This window comes from Ornithorhynchus anatinus, chromosome 13 (assembly GCF_004115215.2).
Source record: "Ornithorhynchus anatinus isolate Pmale09 chromosome 13, mOrnAna1.pri.v4, whole genome shotgun sequence".
In the NCBI taxonomy this organism is placed as follows: domain Eukaryota; kingdom Metazoa; phylum Chordata; class Mammalia; order Monotremata; family Ornithorhynchidae; genus Ornithorhynchus; species Ornithorhynchus anatinus.
The window spans coordinates 19,383,804-19,404,890 of record NC_041740.1 but is presented as its reverse complement, the minus strand read 5'-3'; the positions used below and the strand labels follow the sequence as shown (position 1 = coordinate 19,404,890).

At 42.3% G+C, this 21,087-nt stretch overlaps 1 protein-coding gene across 1 annotated transcript in view; it reads left to right on the top strand.

Moving 5' to 3' along the window:
• The window catches only part of PLXDC2 (plexin domain containing 2), a 236,243-nt gene that overhangs the window by 187,271 nt on the left and 27,885 nt on the right, over positions 1-21,087 (top strand). The window contains exons 10-12 of the mRNA XM_029077538.2: positions 6,366-6,426; positions 8,429-8,585; positions 10,314-10,352. Coding sequence (XP_028933371.1) covers positions 6,366-6,426; positions 8,429-8,585; positions 10,314-10,352 — 257 coding nt within the window. The remainder of the gene's footprint in view (positions 1-6,365; positions 6,427-8,428; positions 8,586-10,313; positions 10,353-21,087) is intronic.

Here is a 21,087-nt window from a genome sequence, read left to right as displayed (position 1 = left end):
AATGGGAGGTGAGTAGGGGAAAGCTTATAGGGGGAGATGAGATTTTAGGAAGGCTTTGAAGGTCTCCAAGTCTTTCCTGAGTCACAACTGGTAGTTCAGTCTGTTTTTGGTTTTTGTGCTGGGGGGAGGGGCCAGTTAATGGTATTTGTTAAGCACTTATTGTTGTTTTATGCTGTTGAGTTGTGTCCAACCCATAGTGATGCCATAGACACATCTCTCCCCAAACACCCCACTTCAGTCTGCAGTTGTTCTGGTAGTGTATCCATAGAGTTTTCTTGGTAAAAATTCCGGAAGTGCTTTCCCAGACTTCTTCTGCACAGTAAACAAGTCTCTGCCCTCGACTCTCCCATGCTGCTGCTGCCCAACACAAGTGAGGTTTGACTTGTAGTAGATTGCCTTCCACTCACTAGCCACTGGCCAAACTAGGAATGGAATGGGTAAGCCTCTGCTTGACTCTCCCTCCTGTAGTCATGACTGTAGTGTGACCCTGACAGGGTTATTTAGCTCTTACTATGTGTCAAGCACTGGAGTAGATACAAATTAATTAGGTCAGACACAATCCCTGTGCTGCACGGGGCTCATAGTCTAAGTAGAAGGAAGAATAGGTATCCCCATTTTACAGTTGAGGAAACTGAGGCACAGATTAAGTGAAATGACTTGCCCAAGGTTACACAGCAAGCAATCAGCAGAGGTGGAATTAGAATCCAGGTCTTTCCACTTCCCAGGCTTTGCTCTTTCCACTAGGCCACACTGCTTCCCAACTTGGATTATCTTCCCTAGGTGATTACTTTGTTCTAGGCCACATCGGAATTCATGTGCCATTTTTCCACCCACTCACTCAGCTTTATGAGGCTTTTCCTACAGTTTATCCCATCTGCATGGCATTTCACCATCTGGAAGAGTTTAGTGTCATCTGCAGACTTGGAGGTTCCACTGAAGATTTCCTTTTCCAGATCTTTTTAAAAAGGTTAAATCAAACCAACTCTACTCACCCAATTAGAAACTATATAACAGATTTCCCAATTGTGAACGGATCCCAACAACCTGGGATCATTACTCCAAATTTTTGCAGATTCACTTTAGAGGTGAAAGCACTCTCTGCCACTCATTGAATATTGCAATAAACGTATTATTTGACCTTGGACAATTTGATTAATGACTGCTATCTCTGTTTCAAAAATTCCCAATTCCCTGCAGAACAGAACTATCACAATTTAGCAAATTGTTTATACTTGCTCCTACCAAAATTAATGACAAACCAAATGTTATTGAAAAGCATAAATCCATTCAATATAATGTGGTTTCTAGAGATGAATGGATAAGGAGATGAATTTCAGGATAGAGCCAGAGAAATAATTAATCTGGGGACACAGAACCAGGCTGGAGAATATGACATAAATTGAAAAACCTTCCAGCACATTGATCTAGAAAGAGATCTGAAAAAAATATGGAAAAAAGAATTACTAAATCATTAACCCATTACCCAGGGGCAGTATGCATTTTGCTAAGCCCCTCTTCAAAGCCTTATAGAAGGCACCTCTCCTCCAAGAGGCCTTCCCTGATTAAGCTCTCCTTTCCTCCTCTCCCACTCCCTTCTGCATCACCCTGACTTGCTCCCTTTATCATCTCCCTTCCCAGGACCACAGCACTTTCGTACATATCTTTAATTTATTTATTTACATTAATGTCTGTCTCCCTCTCTCAACTGTAAGCTCACTGTGGGCAGGGAATGTGTCTGTTAGATTGTAATATTGTAGTCTCCCAAGCGCTTAGTACACTGCTCAGCACACAGTAAATGTTCCATAAATACGACGGACTGACTGACTAAATTAACTTTGTTATCCCTTCCTTATCCTCAACCCAAGAAGGCGGGTCTGTGACTTCAATTGGTATTTTTCCTTCCTCCAATAAGCAAACTTATCAGATCTCAGTCAGTCAGTTAATGGTATTTATTGAGTGCTTAGTCCATGCAGAGCCCTGTACTAAGTGCATGGGAGAGTATGACAGAACAATATCACATCATGCTGGACACATTGGGGTTCCTCGAGGTCAAACCAAATCAAACCAGCTGATTTCCTCACATCGATGGCTGTTAGGATTGTAACAATGGCCAAAACCTCAGCTCTGTTCAGTCTGGCTCATGGATCTGTTTCCTCATCCATCATCTTCCCCTGAACACAGATATGCATTTCATTTTCATTGCGGGAGTACACGTGCTTTTGTTCTTGATTCTTTACTAAAAAAATGCAGGTGGAGTTTCTTGCAACCCCAAGGAGGCTTCTAAGCCAGCAGTTGCAAGTTTAAAGAAACAGCCTTTAGCAGTATCAGTCCAAATGTTGTGACTTCACCCCCGAGTATTGTGTAGCCTTCCTAAAATAAAATTTTCAAGGAAGGTGTATTTTTCCAGCCATATATTTTTTAAATGAAAATGTGAGATGGAAATTAAAAGAAGGTTCTTGGAGGAGGGGACTCCAATCTAAATGTCATCTGGAAAGCAAATTGGGAATATATGTGTATATATTTTTCCTTTCTAATGCCATATGTTTCCTTTTTAATGCCAAACTTTTAAAGTTGAACCAAACTCAGTCTACATAACCACTGGTTTTGTTTTGTTTTGGTTTTTTGTTATGGTATTTATGCAGCATTTACTTTGTGCCAAACACTGAATTAAATGCAGGGGTAAATACAAGGTAAATAATTAAGGCACAATTTTTGCCACACTCAGCAATTTTGTTAAATATGAAACTTAGTTCCAGAAGTAATTTGCCATTTTAAATCAGCAGTTTTGATGTTTATTTTGAATAGACTCCTTTTTGTCTCTAGGTGGAACAAGTTCATTTGAATTAAAAATAACTCAAATTGAAACAATGCAATAGCATCTTGGCTTCCTGAATGTAACTCAAGCCGCAGGCCTATATTCATTCATTCAATCAATAGTATTTATTGAGCGCTTACTATGTGCAGAGCACTGTACTAAGTGCTTGGAATGAACAAGTCAGCAACAGATAGAGACAGTCCCTGCCCTTTGACGGGCTTACGGTCTAATCGGGGGAGACAGACAGACGAGAACGATGGCAATAAATAGAGTCAAGGGGAAGAACATCTTGTAAAAACAATGGCAACTAAATAGAATCAAGGCGATGTACATTTCATTAACAAAATAAATAGGGTAATGAGAATATATACAGTTGAGTGGACGAGTACAGTGCTGAGGGGATGAGAAGGGAGAGGGGGAGGAGCAGAGGGAAATGGGGGGAAAAGAGGGTTAAGCTGCGGAGAGGTGAAGGGGGGTGGTAGAGGAAGTAGAGGGAGAAGAGGAGCTCAGTCTGGGAAGGCCTCTTGGAGGAGGTGAGTTTTAAGTAGGGTTTTGAAGAGGGGAAGAGAATCAGTTTGGCGGAGGTGAAGAGGGAGGGCGTTCCAGGACCGCGGGAGGACGTGGCCCAGGGGTCGACGGCCGGATAGGCGAGACCGAGGGACGGCGAGGAGGTGGGCGGCAGAGGAGCGGAGCGTGCGGGGTGGGCGGTAGAAAGAGAGAAGGGAGGAGAGGTAGGAAGGGGCAAGGTGATGTAGAGCCTTGAAGCCTATATGTATACTTGCAGTCACCAAAACACAATTCAGCTGGCAAAGATCAGAAGAAAATCAAAGCATATTCAGCAGTGGTAGTTTACCTGAGTTTGAACCAGTCATTTTAAAATCCATCAAATTCCTTGTTAGACATCCAACTCTAAGAACTCAGTGAATTCATCCTGAGGATTATTTTTTCCACTTGTGCACAGCACTGCAAGAACACTTCATGTTGTGTGTAATTGATTTCTCCGTGAAGATTTCATACTCATTTTTATTCTGGAATGACCATATTCCTATGGAGGTACTGTAGAACAGCAGGTGATTTGTTAAGATGTTTGCCTGGAACATAGAATTTTGCACATCAGTTACTTTGCATGAGAGACATAAAGAGCATCCTTGAATTGTCTGAATTTTTGTAAAGTGTTTCAGAGAGTTATTGGTATTAATAATAATAAATTATGGTATTTGTTAAGCATTTACTCTGTACCAAGCACTGTTTCTAAGTGCTGGAGGAGTTGCAAAGTAATCAGTTGTCCCATGTGGGGCTCACAGTCTTAATCCCCATTTTACAGATGAGGTCACTGAGGCACAGAAAAGTGAAGTGACTTGCCCAAAGTCACATAGCAGACAAGTGACGGAGTCGGGATTAGAACCCACATCCTCTGACTCCCAAGCCCAGGCTCTTTCCAACTAAGCCACGCTGCTTCTCAAGCCATAATAGCACCTACATTTTAATGTAAAGTTTTTGTTTTATTAATGCATGAAAAATGGCCCACCTCTTCAGCCAGTACAGGGATATTATGAGAAAAAATGAAAAGATTCATGTACAAACTCTTTGGAAAAATAAAAAGCCCTATATAAGATATTATTAATAATAATGTTTTAGAAAAGGTTAAAAAAAACCCAAGAAGGTACCAAATTCCAATTTCCTTTCCCCCTCTCAACTGAAAATACTTCAGCTGATGTCAAAAGTGTTGTCTTGCAGGATTTCTATCCCAACCCATGGGTTGCTGTGGAACAAATGAACTCCAGTGAATATGGGCTGGAATGGTTTTCAGGAGTCAGATTAAAGACATAATAGTGGTGGAATTTTTTATGTGCTTACTGTGTGTTAAGCTCTGTGCCAAGAACTGGGGTAGGTACAAGATAAACAAGTTGGGCATAGTCTCTGCCCCTCTTTGGGCTCACAGTCTAAGGGAGAGAGAAAATAGGTATTTAATCCCCATTTTACAGGTAAGGAAACTGAAGCACAGAGAAGTTAGTAACTTACCCAGCGGGCAAGTGGCCAAAGTGGAATAAGAAACCTAGATCCTCTGCCTCCCAGGCCCATGCTCTTTCCACTAGACCACATACGGCGGATGCTAACTAAAGGTTTGGGCAGAAATCAGTCAATCTGGTATTTATTGAGCACTTCCAATGTGAAGAGCATTGTACTAAGCTTCCAACACTTTACTAATGATGTAAAAAACAATATTTTTGCCAGTCCTGACAATCTACCCGGTCCTTTCGAATAATTACGGAAGACCCCTCTGCTAAGAATCCCATCACAGCCTGCCAAGTTTCTCCCCTCGATCTTGTTAAGAGAAGCAGCATGGAGTAGTAGATAGAGCCCGGGCCTGAGAGTCAGAAGGTTGCAGGTTCTAATCCTAGCTCTGCCGTTTGTCTGCTTTGTGACCTTGGGCCAGTCACTTCACTTCTCTGGCCTTCAGTTACCTCATCTGAAAAACCGTGAGCCCAATGTGGGACAGGGACTGTGTCGACCTGATTTGCTTGTATCCACCCCAACGCTTAATACAATGCCTGGCACAAAGTGAGCACTTAACAAATACCATAATTATTATTGTTAGAAGGACTTATGATGTAATGGGGTTAATTGGAGCCAGGACCAGCTTCCAGTGCACTGGGAGAGGGTGGTCTTTCTCTTCACACTCCCCCTTTACCACCTCTACTCAAGACACAAGCCCCCGCTGTTCCCTCCCTTAACCGGGGTCCAGCCTGAGGGAGTTGGGGAGATGGATCTGGGAGTAATGGAGGTGCCGCCCCTCAACCCCAGTGGTCATCTCCTCACTTGGGCCCTGGCCGTACTCAGCCCTTTGCTAGCTGTTGAGGAGGGCAGCCGATTGCTCAGAGTGTGGGGAGATGTGGACATCTAGAAGGTGACTGACACTTCTGTGAAGCAATCAAGCAAGCAATGGTATTTGTGGACCACTTACTCTATGCAGTGCACTGTACTAAGTGCTTGGGAGAGCATAATAAGGGGTGAGTAGATGTGACCCTATACTTAAGGTACTTCAGATAAGTGAAGATTTTTTTTTAATGGTATATGTTAAGTGCGTACTGTGTGCCAAACGCTGTACTAAGTGCTGGGATAGATACAAGGTAGTCAGGATGGACATAGTCCCTGTCCCACATGGGGCTCGCTGTCTTAATCCCCATTTCACAAATGAGGAGACTGAGGCCCAGAGGAGTGAAGTGACTCGCCCAGGGTCAAACAGCAGACGAGTGGTGGAGCTGGGGTTAGAACTCAGATCCTAGTGTTCTTTCCACTAGGCCACACTTTTTCTCTTAAGGTTCATGTGAGAAGCAAATCATCCTGGCCTGAGTTCAATCTATGTTAAAACCTGAGGATTTTAAAAGAAATGCTTTAATAATAATTGTGGTATTTATGCAACACATGGGAGGAGAGAGAACAGGATTGTTCATTGACCTCTTCCATTATCCCCTGTTTCCCCATGTTGCCCTTCCCCTCTTGTCTTTTCTGCCTCTGGACTGGGACCTGGGCCTTCTCTCATTTCAAGATGTTCCAGCGGGTTCGACCGCCACAGGCAAGACTGGGTGGACAGCGGCTGCCCTGAAGAGGTATGTAGCAAAATGTGACTTATTTATTACTGTGGCATCTGGTAAGCCCTTACTATATGTCCAGCCCTGTTCTAAGTGCTGGAGTAGATTCGGATTAATTAGGTTGGACACAGTTCCTGTCCTACATGGGATTCACAGTCTAAGTAGGAGGGAGAGTAGATATTGAATCTCCATTTTGCAGTTGAAGTAACTGGTAATAATATAATAATAATGATGATAATTAGGTATTTGTTAAGCACTCTGTGCTAAGCATGGTACTAAGCGCTGGGGTAGATACAAACTAATCAGGTTGTCTCACTTGGAGCTCACAGTCTTAATCCCCACTTTATAGATGAGGAAATGGAGGCACAGAGAGAGGCTAAACGACTTGCCAAAGGCCACACAGAAGACAGGTGGCAGAGCTGGGATTAGAACCCAGGTCCCCTGCCTCCCAGGCCTGTGCTCTATCCACTAGACGGTGCTGCTTCTCAACTGGCAGAGTTGGGATTCTAATTTAGGTCCTCCAGGCCTGAGATTCCGTGAAACCAGTTAGGCAATTAGATCCATCTTTGAGTCCAGGGTACAACTTATTAAGAAAGCTCTCAACTTCCCACCAATTCACTTCGCTAGCAATATGTCAATGAAGCTTTGACTGGAGGAAAGCAAATAGGCTCTTCAGAGGTAAAAGGCCAATGTGGAAACTAGCTCCAAAGGAAATCTAATCAATATGGGGGAATAATGTGACAGAGAGAACTCTCTGTAATATTGATTCTGCCATGAATGTAGATGGGAAAATTCTTCACCCAAGCAAAGACATTATTTTGGTCCTCTTGACTGCACTTTCCCCTCCTTTGTATCCACCACCCAAATGAAGAGTTTCTCCAAGATATTCTACCAATATAACAAGTAGAAAATGACCCCTTTCCTTGAACTTCAGGAAGCTTCAAAGGGACAAATGTTGACCTTTTTTTAATGGTATTTGTTAAGCATTTATCTTCCTCATACTTAGACTCTGAGCCCCACATGGGACCTGAATATCTCATAACTTCCCCAGAACTTAGTACAGTGCTTGCTACATAGTAAATGCTTAACAGATGCAATAATCTGTGTACTAGGCACAGGCTAATCAGGTGGGCACAGTCCTTGTCCCACTTGGAGCCCAGTCTTAATACCCATTTTACCAACGAGGAAATGGAGGCTCAGAGAGAGGAAAAGCGACTGGCACAAGGTCACCCAGCAGACAAGTGGTGGAGCTGGGATTTTTAAGGTTGCATCGATTCTCTCAATGTGGGGAAAGAATCATAAACCAGAGGGAAAGTCTCCTGAAATATCAGATCCTGGAAAAACTTTCTGTGGAGAGGCTCTGGTTTCAATAAGTAAAGCTTCTTAAGCCTGGATAAATATATTGCCATGAGTGTTTCATTAAAAGGACATTACATTGTAGATTTTTTTTTAATCAATCACCACCTTTTTGAGTGTCTTGCTGAGCACGTGTTCAGATGATCAATATATAGTGGCAAGCATTTCAGGAAGGGTTGCTAAATTGTGAGACACCCCAGCCTCATTTCTGAACCCTAAGAGTTCAGAGGATGGAAAGGATAAAGACTGGAGCCGACAAAGCACATGGAGGGTCCTTGCCAAGTCTGAAGTATGGCCAGCAGGGATCCATATTTATATAACCGGTGTTCAGCACATCGTAAGCGCTTAACAAATACCATTTATATAAAAGATTGGCAGTCTCACCCACAAGTGTGGAAAGGATTTCAGACAATGTCACCTTGGGCTATGAAGCCAGAAGTACCTTTGTAGAGATGGCCATGTAGCCATGATTAATAATATCTTTAATTTTTACCTGAAGCATCACAGACCAGACCAAAGAGTAAATTCATTCTGGGCAAAATCCTGTTCCCCATAGGTCAGTTCCAAAGCTTGGTATCCTCAAACCCCTTCCTTGCTCAGGAACTCTTTGAATGGCCGGAAGATGAAAGATAACCTTTTGTTCTCTTTGTATCCTTCTCCCAAGTCAAAAGAGAAGATATGCGAGAAGACTATGGAGACAGTTGAAACTTCTCCTCACACTACTACCACAGTCACACAAGCAACTACCACACAATTCAGAGCTTTAACCACCACACAAGAAACGAGTTCATCCCAGCTGCCTACCAGCCTGCCAACTGAAGGTAGGGAAAATGAGAACCCTTTTTTTTTTTCCTGACAGGAATGGGATCCTGAAATCAAATGAGGCAGAGTTCCTGTCGAAAAAGAAGACTAATCTTTAGTGAGACGGGTTGCTAGTTCTGCTTTCCCAAAAAAAAAAGGCTTTGAAATGTGAGGATATCCACCAGCTTTCCTTCTTTTCTCATGTGGGTGGTGAGAAACTCTTTGAGGTTCTAATTGTCCTCAGCAGAACTGGAAGATGAGTTTCTTTATGGTGTCCCAGATGCCTCTGTATTTCAGAAGTGACCATTTCAACCAAGCGGTAGCTAGGTGGAACAGGAATCAGAATACCCAAGCTAAGTTCAGTTTTGCAAAGCTTTATTTAATGTTCAAAGGCAAGGTACAAAACTAGTTGGGCCACTAACCAAAGCTTCCCAGACCTTTCTTCAAAGTTTCTCTTCAAAGTATACTCTTTGGAAATGGGAGTATTAGGCAGAAGTTAGAGTGTGTCTGACTGACTGGAGAACATTAAGAGGGAGAGGGTATGTAGAGAAACGCTTAGGTAAAGTTGATGAGTGACCTTACCTGGACCTTCACCTTTAAAGCTGTAGCACTTACTATCTCTTTGACAAGAAATTAAATGGAGATGCCACCTTCCTGCTTTTGATTGAAGTTCAGCTGAAAGTTAAAGCTGGCTGGAGTCAAGTGAACTGAAGAACAATTATTTAATCCATATGTAACTCTTCTATATAAATAGCTTCCTGCTGATCTAGGGTTAGGTCTAGAGGAATCTATCAATCAAGGGTATTTATTGAGTGTTTACTTTGTGCAGAGCACTGCACTAAGTACTTGTAGAGTAAAATACAAAAGTGTTAGGAGACATGATCCCTGCCCTCAAGGAGCTTACAGACTAGTGGAGAAGTTTCAACTTGAAAATAATTCCTGAGAAAGCACCACAAACTTTCATGGCCAGGAAATAAGAAGGATCTAAAGATGTATCAAAGGGAGAACCAATTGATACAGGCCTCTAGGCTGTAAGCTTGTTGTTGTAAGCAGGAAACATGTCTACCAACTCAGTCTCTCAAGTGCTTAGTACAGTGCTCTGGGCACAGTAAGTGCTCAATAAATATAATTGATTGATGGATGATTGATTAATACAGTTCAGGAGCTAGAGTCTAGTGCAGCAAATCTGGTGAGATCTGTTTCTACTTGACTTATATTTATGCTTCTATAATTCCTGGGTTCTTGTTTCACTAGCCATGCTGGTACCCTGTTATTGATTGCTGTAGCTTAAATCTTCAGCTAATGGGAATCAGTTTTATAAAATTGGTAATTAATTTGAAATTGATTTTTGACTGTGATTTGTTAAATAGACATTATGACCTGGGTGACTTGGTACTCAAAATAATTCAGTATAATTTTTGGAGATGAATAAGGGTATGAGAGTTATCTTTATAAATGCTTACTTAGCTTTGGTTTGTTAGGACCTATGAATATTAAAGAACACATGATTGAGAGCCTTTTCTTGGCACCTAGTAAGTGCTTAATAAATACCATAACTAATTATATTGTGAAGTAAGCACTTGAGTCAGGCAATGAATGGTTCCTACAAAATGCCTTCATTATGCTTCAAATACCAAATTCTGTCAGTGTGACAGGTAAGTCAGGAAGTTGAAAACCTCTGCTGATGAGATTTATGAACTCATTAAGGAAAGTTTCCCAATCTAATAACTTCAAATTTCTCTTTCCAGACGACACCAAGATCGCACTGCACCTCAAAGATAATGGAGGTAGGTACCAGTATTTTCCTTGTCATGATCCCAAGGTAACTTAGCCCCCATCTATTCCTCTTCTTTCATCTGAATCAGAAAATTAGTGAGCGATAAGTGCCCTGGGATATCATTCAGCCCTTCTGCTTCTTCCTCTCATCCTCCCCTTCAAGTGGTTGGAGAGAGATCAGGAAATGGAAAGGAGCATCATTTCCCATTTCCTTAAGGCAAAGCCCAAGGTTAAACAGTTTAACAGCCTGCTGATCAATTACGGGTTCACACCCATTTGGAAGACATAGTATTAGACCAGTCTCCAGCAGTGAAAATGGTTTCTTCAAAGACAAAGTCATAAGAAGATAGGGAATCCGGAGAGTTGTTTATTTTTTTCAAAATAGCACTTCCAGGCTGTTTCCTCCTATGATGTCTTATATCAAAGCTAATCCGTGGGTGTGTGTCTACTCTCCAAGTATACCCCATACCAATAAAAAGGATTTTCAATGCAGGGTTGTTTGTTCAGTGCAGGAAAACTAAGAAGGGTGCGGTTCTCATCTTCTCACCATCATCTTTTATGTAAATTAAAGCCACACTATACCATTGATCTAGACAGAGCTTTATGTTTGTGCACATAGGAAAGATTTCCTGTGTGAGTGATTTCCTGTGCATGTTGAAATCCCCCCCGGGAGCCCAGTAAGACATGCTTGTGTACAATAGTTGGGGGCTTTTACATCCTCGATGGTAAAACTTTTATCCAGGGATCAAAGCTAACGATGCTGATATCAAGTACTTCCCTGCTGTTCTCTGCACTGATGATATTCCCACCGGACATGTACTCAATTTAATATTTTACAGTGGTTGCCTTGAGAGAGAAGCTTCTTCACCCTCCTTTGGAATGTCCTCGTTGTCTTGGCAGCTGCTTTATAGTTGGTTGCATGTGTAGAGTATTTTATTCCTTGTTGCAGCGTTAATCTGAGGCTAGATGAGCTTTGAAAGAGGTCATGTGCAAGGGCATTGCCGGTCCATACCAGGTTGATGGGGACTTTTGTCGTAGTCTCAGGATATTTGTCATAGGAATAATAGATATTGTGGGCCTTCCTAATATGTGTGGTCTTTGTTTATCATTTACTATATGCCACACATTGACCCAAGCATTGGGGTAGTTACAAAATAATCAAGTCAAACACACTCCCTGTCCCACATTGGACTTGCAGTATAAATAGTAGGGAGAACAGGCATTTAATTCCCATTTTACAGATGAAGAAACTGAGGCATAGAGCAGTTAAGTGACTTGCTTAAGGCCCCACAACAGGCAAGTGGGAAAGCCAGGATTAGAACCCAAGTCTTCTGACTCCCAAGCCCATGCTCTTTCCACTAGGTCACGCCACTTCTCTTTTGTCCATGGACAGTCAGTAGATCATATTTATTGAGCTTTTACTGTATGCAGAGCGCTGTACTAAACGCTTGGGAGAGTACAGTATAACAATATAATAGACACATTTCCTGCCCACAGTGAGTTTACAGTTGCATGGGGGCTGCGTCCAATCTGCTTATATTGTATCTATCCCAGCCCTTAGCACATAATAACTTTTACAAAAATGATATTTAGTAAGTGCTTGCTCAATGCACTGTATTAAGGCTCTTGGGTAGATACAAGCTAATCAGATTAGACACAATCCATGTCCCACAAGGAGCTAATGATTTTACTCCCCATTTGACAGATAAGAGAACTGAAGCACAGGGAAGTGAAATGACTTGGCCAAGGTCACACAGCAGACAAGTGGCAGAGCCAGGATTAGAAACCAAGTCCTTATGACTTTCAGTCACTAAACAAATGCAGTAGTCATCATCATCATCAGTGTTATTGTTATTATTATTGGTAATATTCGATTGCTTCTTCCTACCTGTAATTTATTGTAGTGTCTCTCTCCCCCACCAGATTGTAAGCACCTTGAGGGCAGAAATCTTATCTAGAAATTCTGGTGTAGAAACGTGGTGTTTATTAGGCACTTGTTATGTTCTAAGCACTGTTCTAAGCACTGGGATGGATACAAGCAAATCGGGTGGACACAGTCCCTGTCCCACATGAGATTCACAGTCGTAATCCCCATTTTATAGATGAGGAATCTGAGATCCAGAAAAGTTAAGTGATTTGCCCAAGGTCCCACAGTAGACAAGGAGTGGAGCCCGGATTAGAAACCAGGTCCTTCTGAATCTCCGGCCCCTGCTGTAGCTACTGGACCCCGCTGCTTCTCAGTAGTGTCAAATTCTCTGGAGAGGTCTGCAAACATTGAAGAAGAGTCTTGATGCTGTTTTCTGCTTGCCTTCTTTCTTTGACTCACAACAAAGTTCAGGTGTCCAATACTTCACTGGGTTCTGAAGCCACAGTTGGATTCTGTGACCACAGTAGAAGTGTCCCTAGGACCAAGTACTAAGCGCTCGGGATAGAAACAAAATAATTGGGTTGGATACAGTCCTTATCCCACATGAGGCTCACAGTCTTAATTCCCATGTTACAGATGAAGAAACAGAGGCCCAAAGAAGCTAAGTGACTTGCCCAAGGTCACACAGCAGACAAGTGGTGGAGCCAGGATTAGAAGCCAAGTCCTCTGACTCCCATCCCCTTTCTCTTTCCACTAGGCCATGCTACTTCTCCTGCTTGGAGATCTCAACTGATTCTGCCTGTTTGCCATGTTTCATGACTATCCATCTTTCTAACTAAATGATCTTTTGTCACCCTCAACATTTTCACTATTATTTTCATCATCCACCCCTGAGAAGAAGAAGAATTTCATTTATTTCACATTCAGCTCCAACTTCCAAGAGGCCAGGCCTCTTAGCCTAGAACTTGAGATGTGGAAATCAGGATAGCCATCATCTATCTGGAAGAAGGAATATCACCTGAAAAATAAGGGCCATATTAGCATCTGGAAGAGCGAGTCTCAGGGTCCCTCAGTGTCTTTATCTTGACTAAGTGTCCGAAAGTGTCATTTTCTAGATGTAAAAGCCGCTTCATTTTAGCAGTAGATCCAGCATCTGACCTGATTAGAAATTCCCTTTCCTTAGGCTGTTTCTTTATACTTGCAATGAAAGAACCGAGAAACTTCAAAGTAATAGAAAAGCAAAGTCACTCAACAGGATTTCTCGTTCCCCACCCCCAAACTGGGTTTTAATCTAGGAAGTCATTCTTGATGAATTTTAAATTATGCATTGAATTTTTACGATGCCCCTTAGATTAGGTGTGGATAAAACCGCGGACACCAAAGGCCACTTCTTTGATATTTGGAAGGTTGATCAGCTTTTCAGACAGAGCAGATGGTTCCGGGCCAGATGAATACAAAATCTTGAGTCTTTTCAGGCAACATCCTGTAAAACTCTAATCAAAGGGACCTTTTATGATGAAAAATGAGGCCCTATCTGATCAGAATGGGTCTTATAGCATGGATGCCAGCAGCCAACTGGCTGGGTGGGAACAACAAAGGATTTCATATCAGCTCAGGATTTCCCTCCCCAGCTGGAACTTTGCAGGGCACATTTGAGGAAGTTAGTTCTAACTCAATTAAAATTCTAAGTTTCAAGCCCAAGTGTATGACAGTCAACCCTTCAATCTCGTCTTGTGTGTCACCCTCAGCGAGGCACACAATAGCATAAACGTTTACGTCATTTTCCTCTCTACGGTCTGGTTTTCCCTTTCCCCATGCTGATGGAAAAGTTTGGAATTCAAAGATTGATGTTCTTCAAGAATCCTCTTTCTTCTGGCCAACTAAGCCAGAACCTATGTGATTTGATGGTCTCATTTCTGATGATGATGACGATCTAATTGTTATCGTATCCTCTGCTGGGGGTCCCTCATGGGCACTTGTGGCCCTTCAGAAACAATCTGTGAAGATCAGTTATCTCCAATTTACGCTCAGATGCTAAATGGAATCCCTTTCAATCTGTTTTGCTTTTCCAGAATGAGGAACTGGATGAAATGTCCATAGAATTCTGGTAAACTTACTTTCTCTTGAGGGGTCAGTCTTAGGGAAAAGACTCTCTTTTGAACGAGGAAAAAAATTTGATTCTGCCAGAGAATAATTCAGGTGAGACATCTGAAAACGAAGCAGCGCCGAGAAGCAGCGTGGCTCAGTGGAAAGAGCCCAGGCTTGGAGGTCAAAGGTCCTGGGTTCTAATCCAGCCCTGTCACTTGCCAGCTGTGTGACTTTGGGCAAGTCACTTAACTTCTCTGTGCCTCAGTTACCTCATCTTTAAAATGAGGATTAAAACTGTGAGCCCCATGTGGGAAAATCTGATCACCTTGTACCCCCCCCCAGTGCTTAGAACAGTGCTTGGCACATAGAAAGCTCTTAACTAATACCACCATTATTTTTTATTATTATTTTTTTAATGGGGTTTTCTTTATAATGTGCTGTGAAGCTCTTCAACTTATTTTAAAAGCACAGCAACAAAGTGAATTTTCAAGAAGACACATGGTATTTGTTAAGTGCTTTCTATATACCAGGCACAGTACTAAGCACTGGGATAGACATAGGCTAATCAGGTTGGACACAGTCCATGTCCCACATGGGGCTCAGAATTTTAATCCCCATTTTACAGATGAGGTAACTGAGGCACAGAGCAGTTAAGTGATTTTCCCAAGGTCACACAACAGAAAAGTGATGGAACCGAGATTAGAGTCCAGGTCTTTCTGACTCCCAGGCCCAAACTGTTTCCACTTGGCCATGCTCCTTCTCTAAAAGGTCTTTTGATGAATTGAAATTGTTGGCACTACCTTTGAATAATTGGGTTCAGAATTGTAGATGGCATTTTCCAGATGAGGCTTTTTCAGAATTAGTTCAAGATGTGTAGCTAATAATGCAGAGAGTAGACTCTCAAGCATGTTCTACAAAGTGATTACTTAGAACATTCTAATGAAGCCACACCTTTATTGAGTTTTTAATTTTTTTATTATTATTTTTGTTCTGAATAGCTGCTCTAACTCCAAATCTCAAAAATCAAGTTCAATCAGTCGTACTTTTGAACATTATCAAAAATACATTTTCCAAAACACAGCTTCAGGGGCCTGCTCTGTGTCTTTGGATTCATTCTGGATATGATATCTTTATTAACTTTTTGGTCAAGATGGGTTAATTTCCTTTGAGTCATTCATCATTCTACCAAATTATGATTTTCTTCTCACCCATCAATAACCTAGATTAAGGAACACAACTTTCGATATGTTATCTCAATCTTTGCCGGGCTTTAGATGTGTTTCTTTCCAGTTCACAGTCTCCAAAACTAAGGAAAACTGACTTCTTTTTGACAGACCTATGACTATATATCACTTTCCATTTCAGAGTGGCATTAAACTTTGAAATTTCCCTTTGCTACCTGCTTCATCTAGCTGGCTCTTATGGCAGCACTAACCCTGGTGGAGGTAGGATGCTGCACGACAGTGCATTCAGATGTTTTTCTGTTGCCCACTGCAGTCTACTCTGGTGTCAGGGGACTCCAAATGAGCTGAGGGCTCTGTTATTATCTTGAAAATTCTGAGACCTGACATAGCTTCAGTCTGCTAGTCTATGTGCACAAACACACACCCATATATATACGTGGACCCATGTAATATCAAGTCACCCATTTAGAGTATCTCCCCACTAGATTGTAAACTTGAAGACAAGGATCATGTCTACTTTTTTTTTTTTACCGTATTTGTTACGCTCTTACTATGTGTCTTTGGAAGGCCAAATGACTCGACTTAGATTAGCATATTTTGGACACATAATCAGGAGGACTAATTCTCTGGAGAAGACACTATTGCCCAGGGAAAACGTAGAAGAGGCAGATTGGCAGCTAGGTGGATACAGACCATAACAACAGTAACAGAATAACTCTTAGAAAGGTTGCAGACTATGGCAGAGGACAGGGCGTTCTGGAGAAAGTAGATCCATGGAGTCGCTGTGAATCAAAAACGACTGAACGGCACTTAATAATGATAATATTATGTGTCAAGCACTGTTCCAAGTGCTGAGGTAGAAGTAAGTTTATCAAGTTGGACACAGTCCCTGCCCAACTTGGGGTTCACACTCCGAGTTGGTGAAGAGAGGATTTAATCCTCATTTTACTGGTGAGGTAACTGAGGTACAGAAAAGTTAAGTGACTTGTCCAAGGTCACACAGCAAGCTGGGTTTAGAATCCAGGTCTTCAGACTCCCAGGCCCATATTCTTTTCACTAGCCCATTTGTCATTTATTCTTTTATATTAATGTCTCTCTCCCCCTCTAGACTGTAAACTCATTGTGAGCAGGAAATGTGTCTGCTATATTGTTATATTGTGCTCTCCCAAGTGCTTAGTACAGTGGTCTGCACATAGTAAGCACTCAATTGATATGATGGATTGATTGATTGCTATGTGCCAAGCACTGTTCTAAGCACTGGGGTAGTTAAAAGGTAATCAAGTTGGACATAGTCCATGTCCCACACAGTGTTTGGGAGAATACAGTATAACAGTAGATACGTTCTCTGACCACAAGGAGCTTAAGTTTCTGAATATCAGGGACAGTAGGAGTGAGGAGTTAATTGCCATGATGTCAAGTGATAACCTGGTATTAATTCTCAACATCCTTGCAGTTTGCTGGGGCCATAGCTCATGCTTCCTGTGAAAACCATTACCTGTTGAATCACCTTTGAACAGGACGATCGTTAACTCTAGTGCTTAGGCAAAATTTTGCTGGTCTTCATACACCTCCAGCTTTGCTTAATTGAGCAGAAGAGAAATTTAATCATTGTTAATTCCATGGCTAGTACCCTGTGCTTCACTAAAAGGGTGTCAGGCCATTGAAACACACCCTCTCTTTCAGAGGATTGGCTCCTTCCCGCTCGTTGAAATTCCTAGCTGAAGGGAAAAGTCCTGAACTCATCAATCATGGGAAAACAACATCTTAGATTGATCATTGCATTGAGGAAATTTAATCTAGTAGCTCTGATGAATTGCTTCCACTTCTATTTGTCTCAAGACTCGCTTTGCAGGGGGGTGTTCTGGAGTGCATCCCAGAAACCCCAAGATTTCCACAGATCTTAAACAGCCCTTGCCATTCCAGTTTTGTTGTGACCCTATTTTCACCAAGAGCTAAAGTGGCAAGGGTCTCCCCTTGCTCTGGGAGTCAGGTCATTGATTTCTCTGCCTGCCTCCCTCCCTTTAGTCCCCTCCCCTCCCACTTCTGGGTGTTACCGAGAATCATCAACATCCCAGACATAGAGTGTTGTCTCACATCCTCCCTGCCTAGTGAAAGATGAAGTCCAAACCCTATTTTGCCACTGATGTGAAACCTTGTAATTCTAATATCCTGCCCAACTGGTCCTCTGCAGTTCTATTTTTCATTTGTGATGTTGATGTATGGGACTCCTCTTTATTAATTTCAAAATCCAAACAAGAATGGAGTGCCAGGTCCATCATGATGCATGACTTCTGCTCTTCGGAGCCTTCCTTTTTCCTTTCCCGAGGCCTCAGGGTATCCGTCAAACTCCGGTAGATCCTCAGATGTGGCAGCAGGTAAAGCCTTAAACCCCCAGGAAAACATGGGCAGATTCTGCTCCTTCAGCATTTGAATCAGTGCTTACACTAGATTGATTATCAGCTGTGGAGGATTCTCTGAAGGCCTATGGGAATAGCTGGGGCACCTCCCCTACCAGGTATCCTCAGACTCCATTCCCTCAAAAAATCCCCAAGTTCTGTTGTTTTTTTATTAATGGCACTTAAGTGCTTACTATGTGCCAAGCACTGGTTTTGCGACAAGCTAATGAAGTTGGACACAGTCCATGTCCCACGGGGGGTTTAGTCTTAATTCCCATTCCCATTGGGAAGCAGCGTGGCTCAGTGGAAAGAGCATGGGCTTTGGAGTCAGGGCTCATGAGTTCGAATCCCAGCTCTGCCACTTGTCGGCTGTGTGACTGTGGGCAAGTCACTTAACTTCTCTGTGCCTCAGTTCCCTCATCTGTAAAATGGGGATTAAGACTGTGAGCCCCACGTGGGACAACCTGATCCCTCTATGTCTACCCCAGCGCTTAGAACAGTGCTCGGCACATAGTAAGCGCTTAACAAATACCAACATTATTATTATTATTATTATTTTACAGATGAGGGAACTGAGGCACAGATAAGTGAAATGACTTGCCCAAGGTCACAGAGTAGACAAGTGGTGGAGCTGGGATTAGAACCAAGGCCCTTGTGACTCTTTCCACTAGGCCTCACTGTTTCTCACTATGCTCTCTCTCCAACGCCCTTCCCAGTGGCTGACTTGGAATCAAGCAGACAGTGGTGTTTACTGAGCGCATACTGTGTGGAGAGCACTATATTATGCACTAAGGTGAGAACAAAGCAATGGAATTGGTAGATTTGGTCCCCGCTCTCAAGGATCTTACTATTTATTTAAGGAGCTTACATTCTAGGTTCACTAGAAGCAGTATGGACCTGGGAGTCAGAGGTTCTGGATTTTAATCCTGCTGTAATAATAATTGCTTGGTGACTTGGGCAAGTCACTTCTCTCTGTGCCTTAGTTTCCCCAACTTTAAAATGGGGAATAAATACCTCTTCCCCCTCTGTAAATTCCTTAGGGGCAGGGAACATATCTATCGACTATCATTTTGTACTCACCCATGTGCTCAGGACAGTACTTTGCACATAGTGAGCACTCACTAAATATCAATCAATCAGTGGTATTCAATGATTGTTTACTATGTACAGAGAACTGCACTAAGCACTTGGGAGAGTACAATACAACAAAGTTAGTGGTTACGTTCCCTGTGCACAGTGAGTTTACAGTCACTGATTGATTGCTATTCACCCAAAAATTTCCAGTTGTGGAACTGGATAGACCGTGAGGCGGTTTAACGGTGGCTAGTTCACACAGCTCACCATACCTAATACAGAATATAGAAAGAGCATGGGCACCTTAAAGATACACAACAGAATGATTAAGGAGAAGATGGAATGTGGGGGGAAAGGGGAAGATATACAATGACGACATGTCCACTGTCCTTGGAAAGTGACTAAGCCAGGTCTCTTAAAAGACGTGTGGAAAATGAAAGAAAACTGGCGTTCGATGATGAGATCTGTTCTGTAGAGAATGTCCGAAATGTTCTAGATTTTCATCACCTGATTTCCTTAAGCCATGCATTTCAAATCTATAAAACCGTCTGGGAAGGCCCCGAGGGGAAACTGAAAACAACTTTGCAATGAGGAAAATCAACTTTTAAAGCTTTTGCAGTGTAACTCCCGCCAGCCAGCAGCAAATCTCTGCCATGTGCCCATTCTAAGGAACATTGTGAAAGATTCTCCAGTCTTGGGAAGTTGCAGATACCAAGAGGAAAGATTATAGCTTTCCAAAAGCAACTAGAAAAGATAAACAGAGTGTGTCCCCACAGGGCATTATCCCATTATGGCTATGATGGGTTGGAGAATTTCATTTTAAATATTTCAGCAGACTTGTGTTAGAGGCTGGGAGAAGCTTCAAGGAAGGAGAATGTGTGTCCTGTTCACTCTCTTTTTTATGGTACTTGTCTAACACCTACTATCTGTCAAACACTTTACAGGAAAGTACATATTAATCAGACTGGATACAGTCCCTGTCCCACATGGGACTCAAAGTCGAAGCAGCGTGGTTTAGAGAATAGAGCACAGACCTGGGAGTCAGAAGCACCTGGTTTCTAATGCTGGCTCTGCTACTTGTCTGCACTGTGACCTTGGGCAAGCCACTTAGCATCTCTGTGCCTCAGTTCATTCAATGGAATTTATTGAGCGCTTACGGTGTGCAGAGCACTGTTCTAAGCACTTGGGAAAGTACAATATAATGATAAACAGACACATTCCCTGCCCACAATGAGTTTACAGTTCCCTCATCTATAAAATGGGGATTAAGAATGTGAGCTCCCTCTGTGGCACAGGGACTGTGTCTTTCCTGATCTGCTTATATCTACCCCAGCACTTAGTACAGCAAGTACCACAATTATTATTATGTAGGAGAGAGAACAGGTTATTCAATCCCCATTTTGCACACAGCAGACAAACGGCAGAGTCAGGATTAGGACCCAGGGACTCTGGCTCCCAGGCCCAAGTTGTTTCCATTAGGCCCCGCTGCTTCCCACTCTCATTTCTCTCTGGTGGTTAAGTTGCCGGCAAGGATTTTTGGCCAGGGTCTAAGTCACTCAATTTACATATGACATGGTGTTTGACGTATCATAGAAAGATTCTACTGAAAGAATGCTCCAAGTCAAATTTGTATTTTATTACTGACGCCAATTCACTTCGATAGATCGATCAATCAATCAGTCCATCAGTGGTGTTTACTGAGCGCTTGTGAGAGTACAGCAAAATTAGCAGATACCTTCCCTGCCCATAACGATCAGATAACAGCCAATGATCAACAAAACTGCACCAAGGGAAACGTAAGATACAAGAGGTTTGTAGAGATAAATTGATTTTAACTTTAAGAAGATCAGTGAACCCAAATGCAACTGTGGCATTTATCTAGCTGGGTTTACTCTTTTAATTTAGCATTTTCAACTCAAAAACCCTGATCCTGAAGTTCCTAATGCTGAACACTGTAATCTCACTTACGCTGGATTATTTCAGCAGAAACTCAAGATGTAAATACTCAAGTTATTTGTCCTGATGCAATGCTCATAATAATAATGATGGTGGTATTTGTTAAGCATTTACTATGTGCCACACACTGTTCTAAGTGCTGCGGAAGATACAAAATAATCTGGTTGTTCACAGTCTCTAT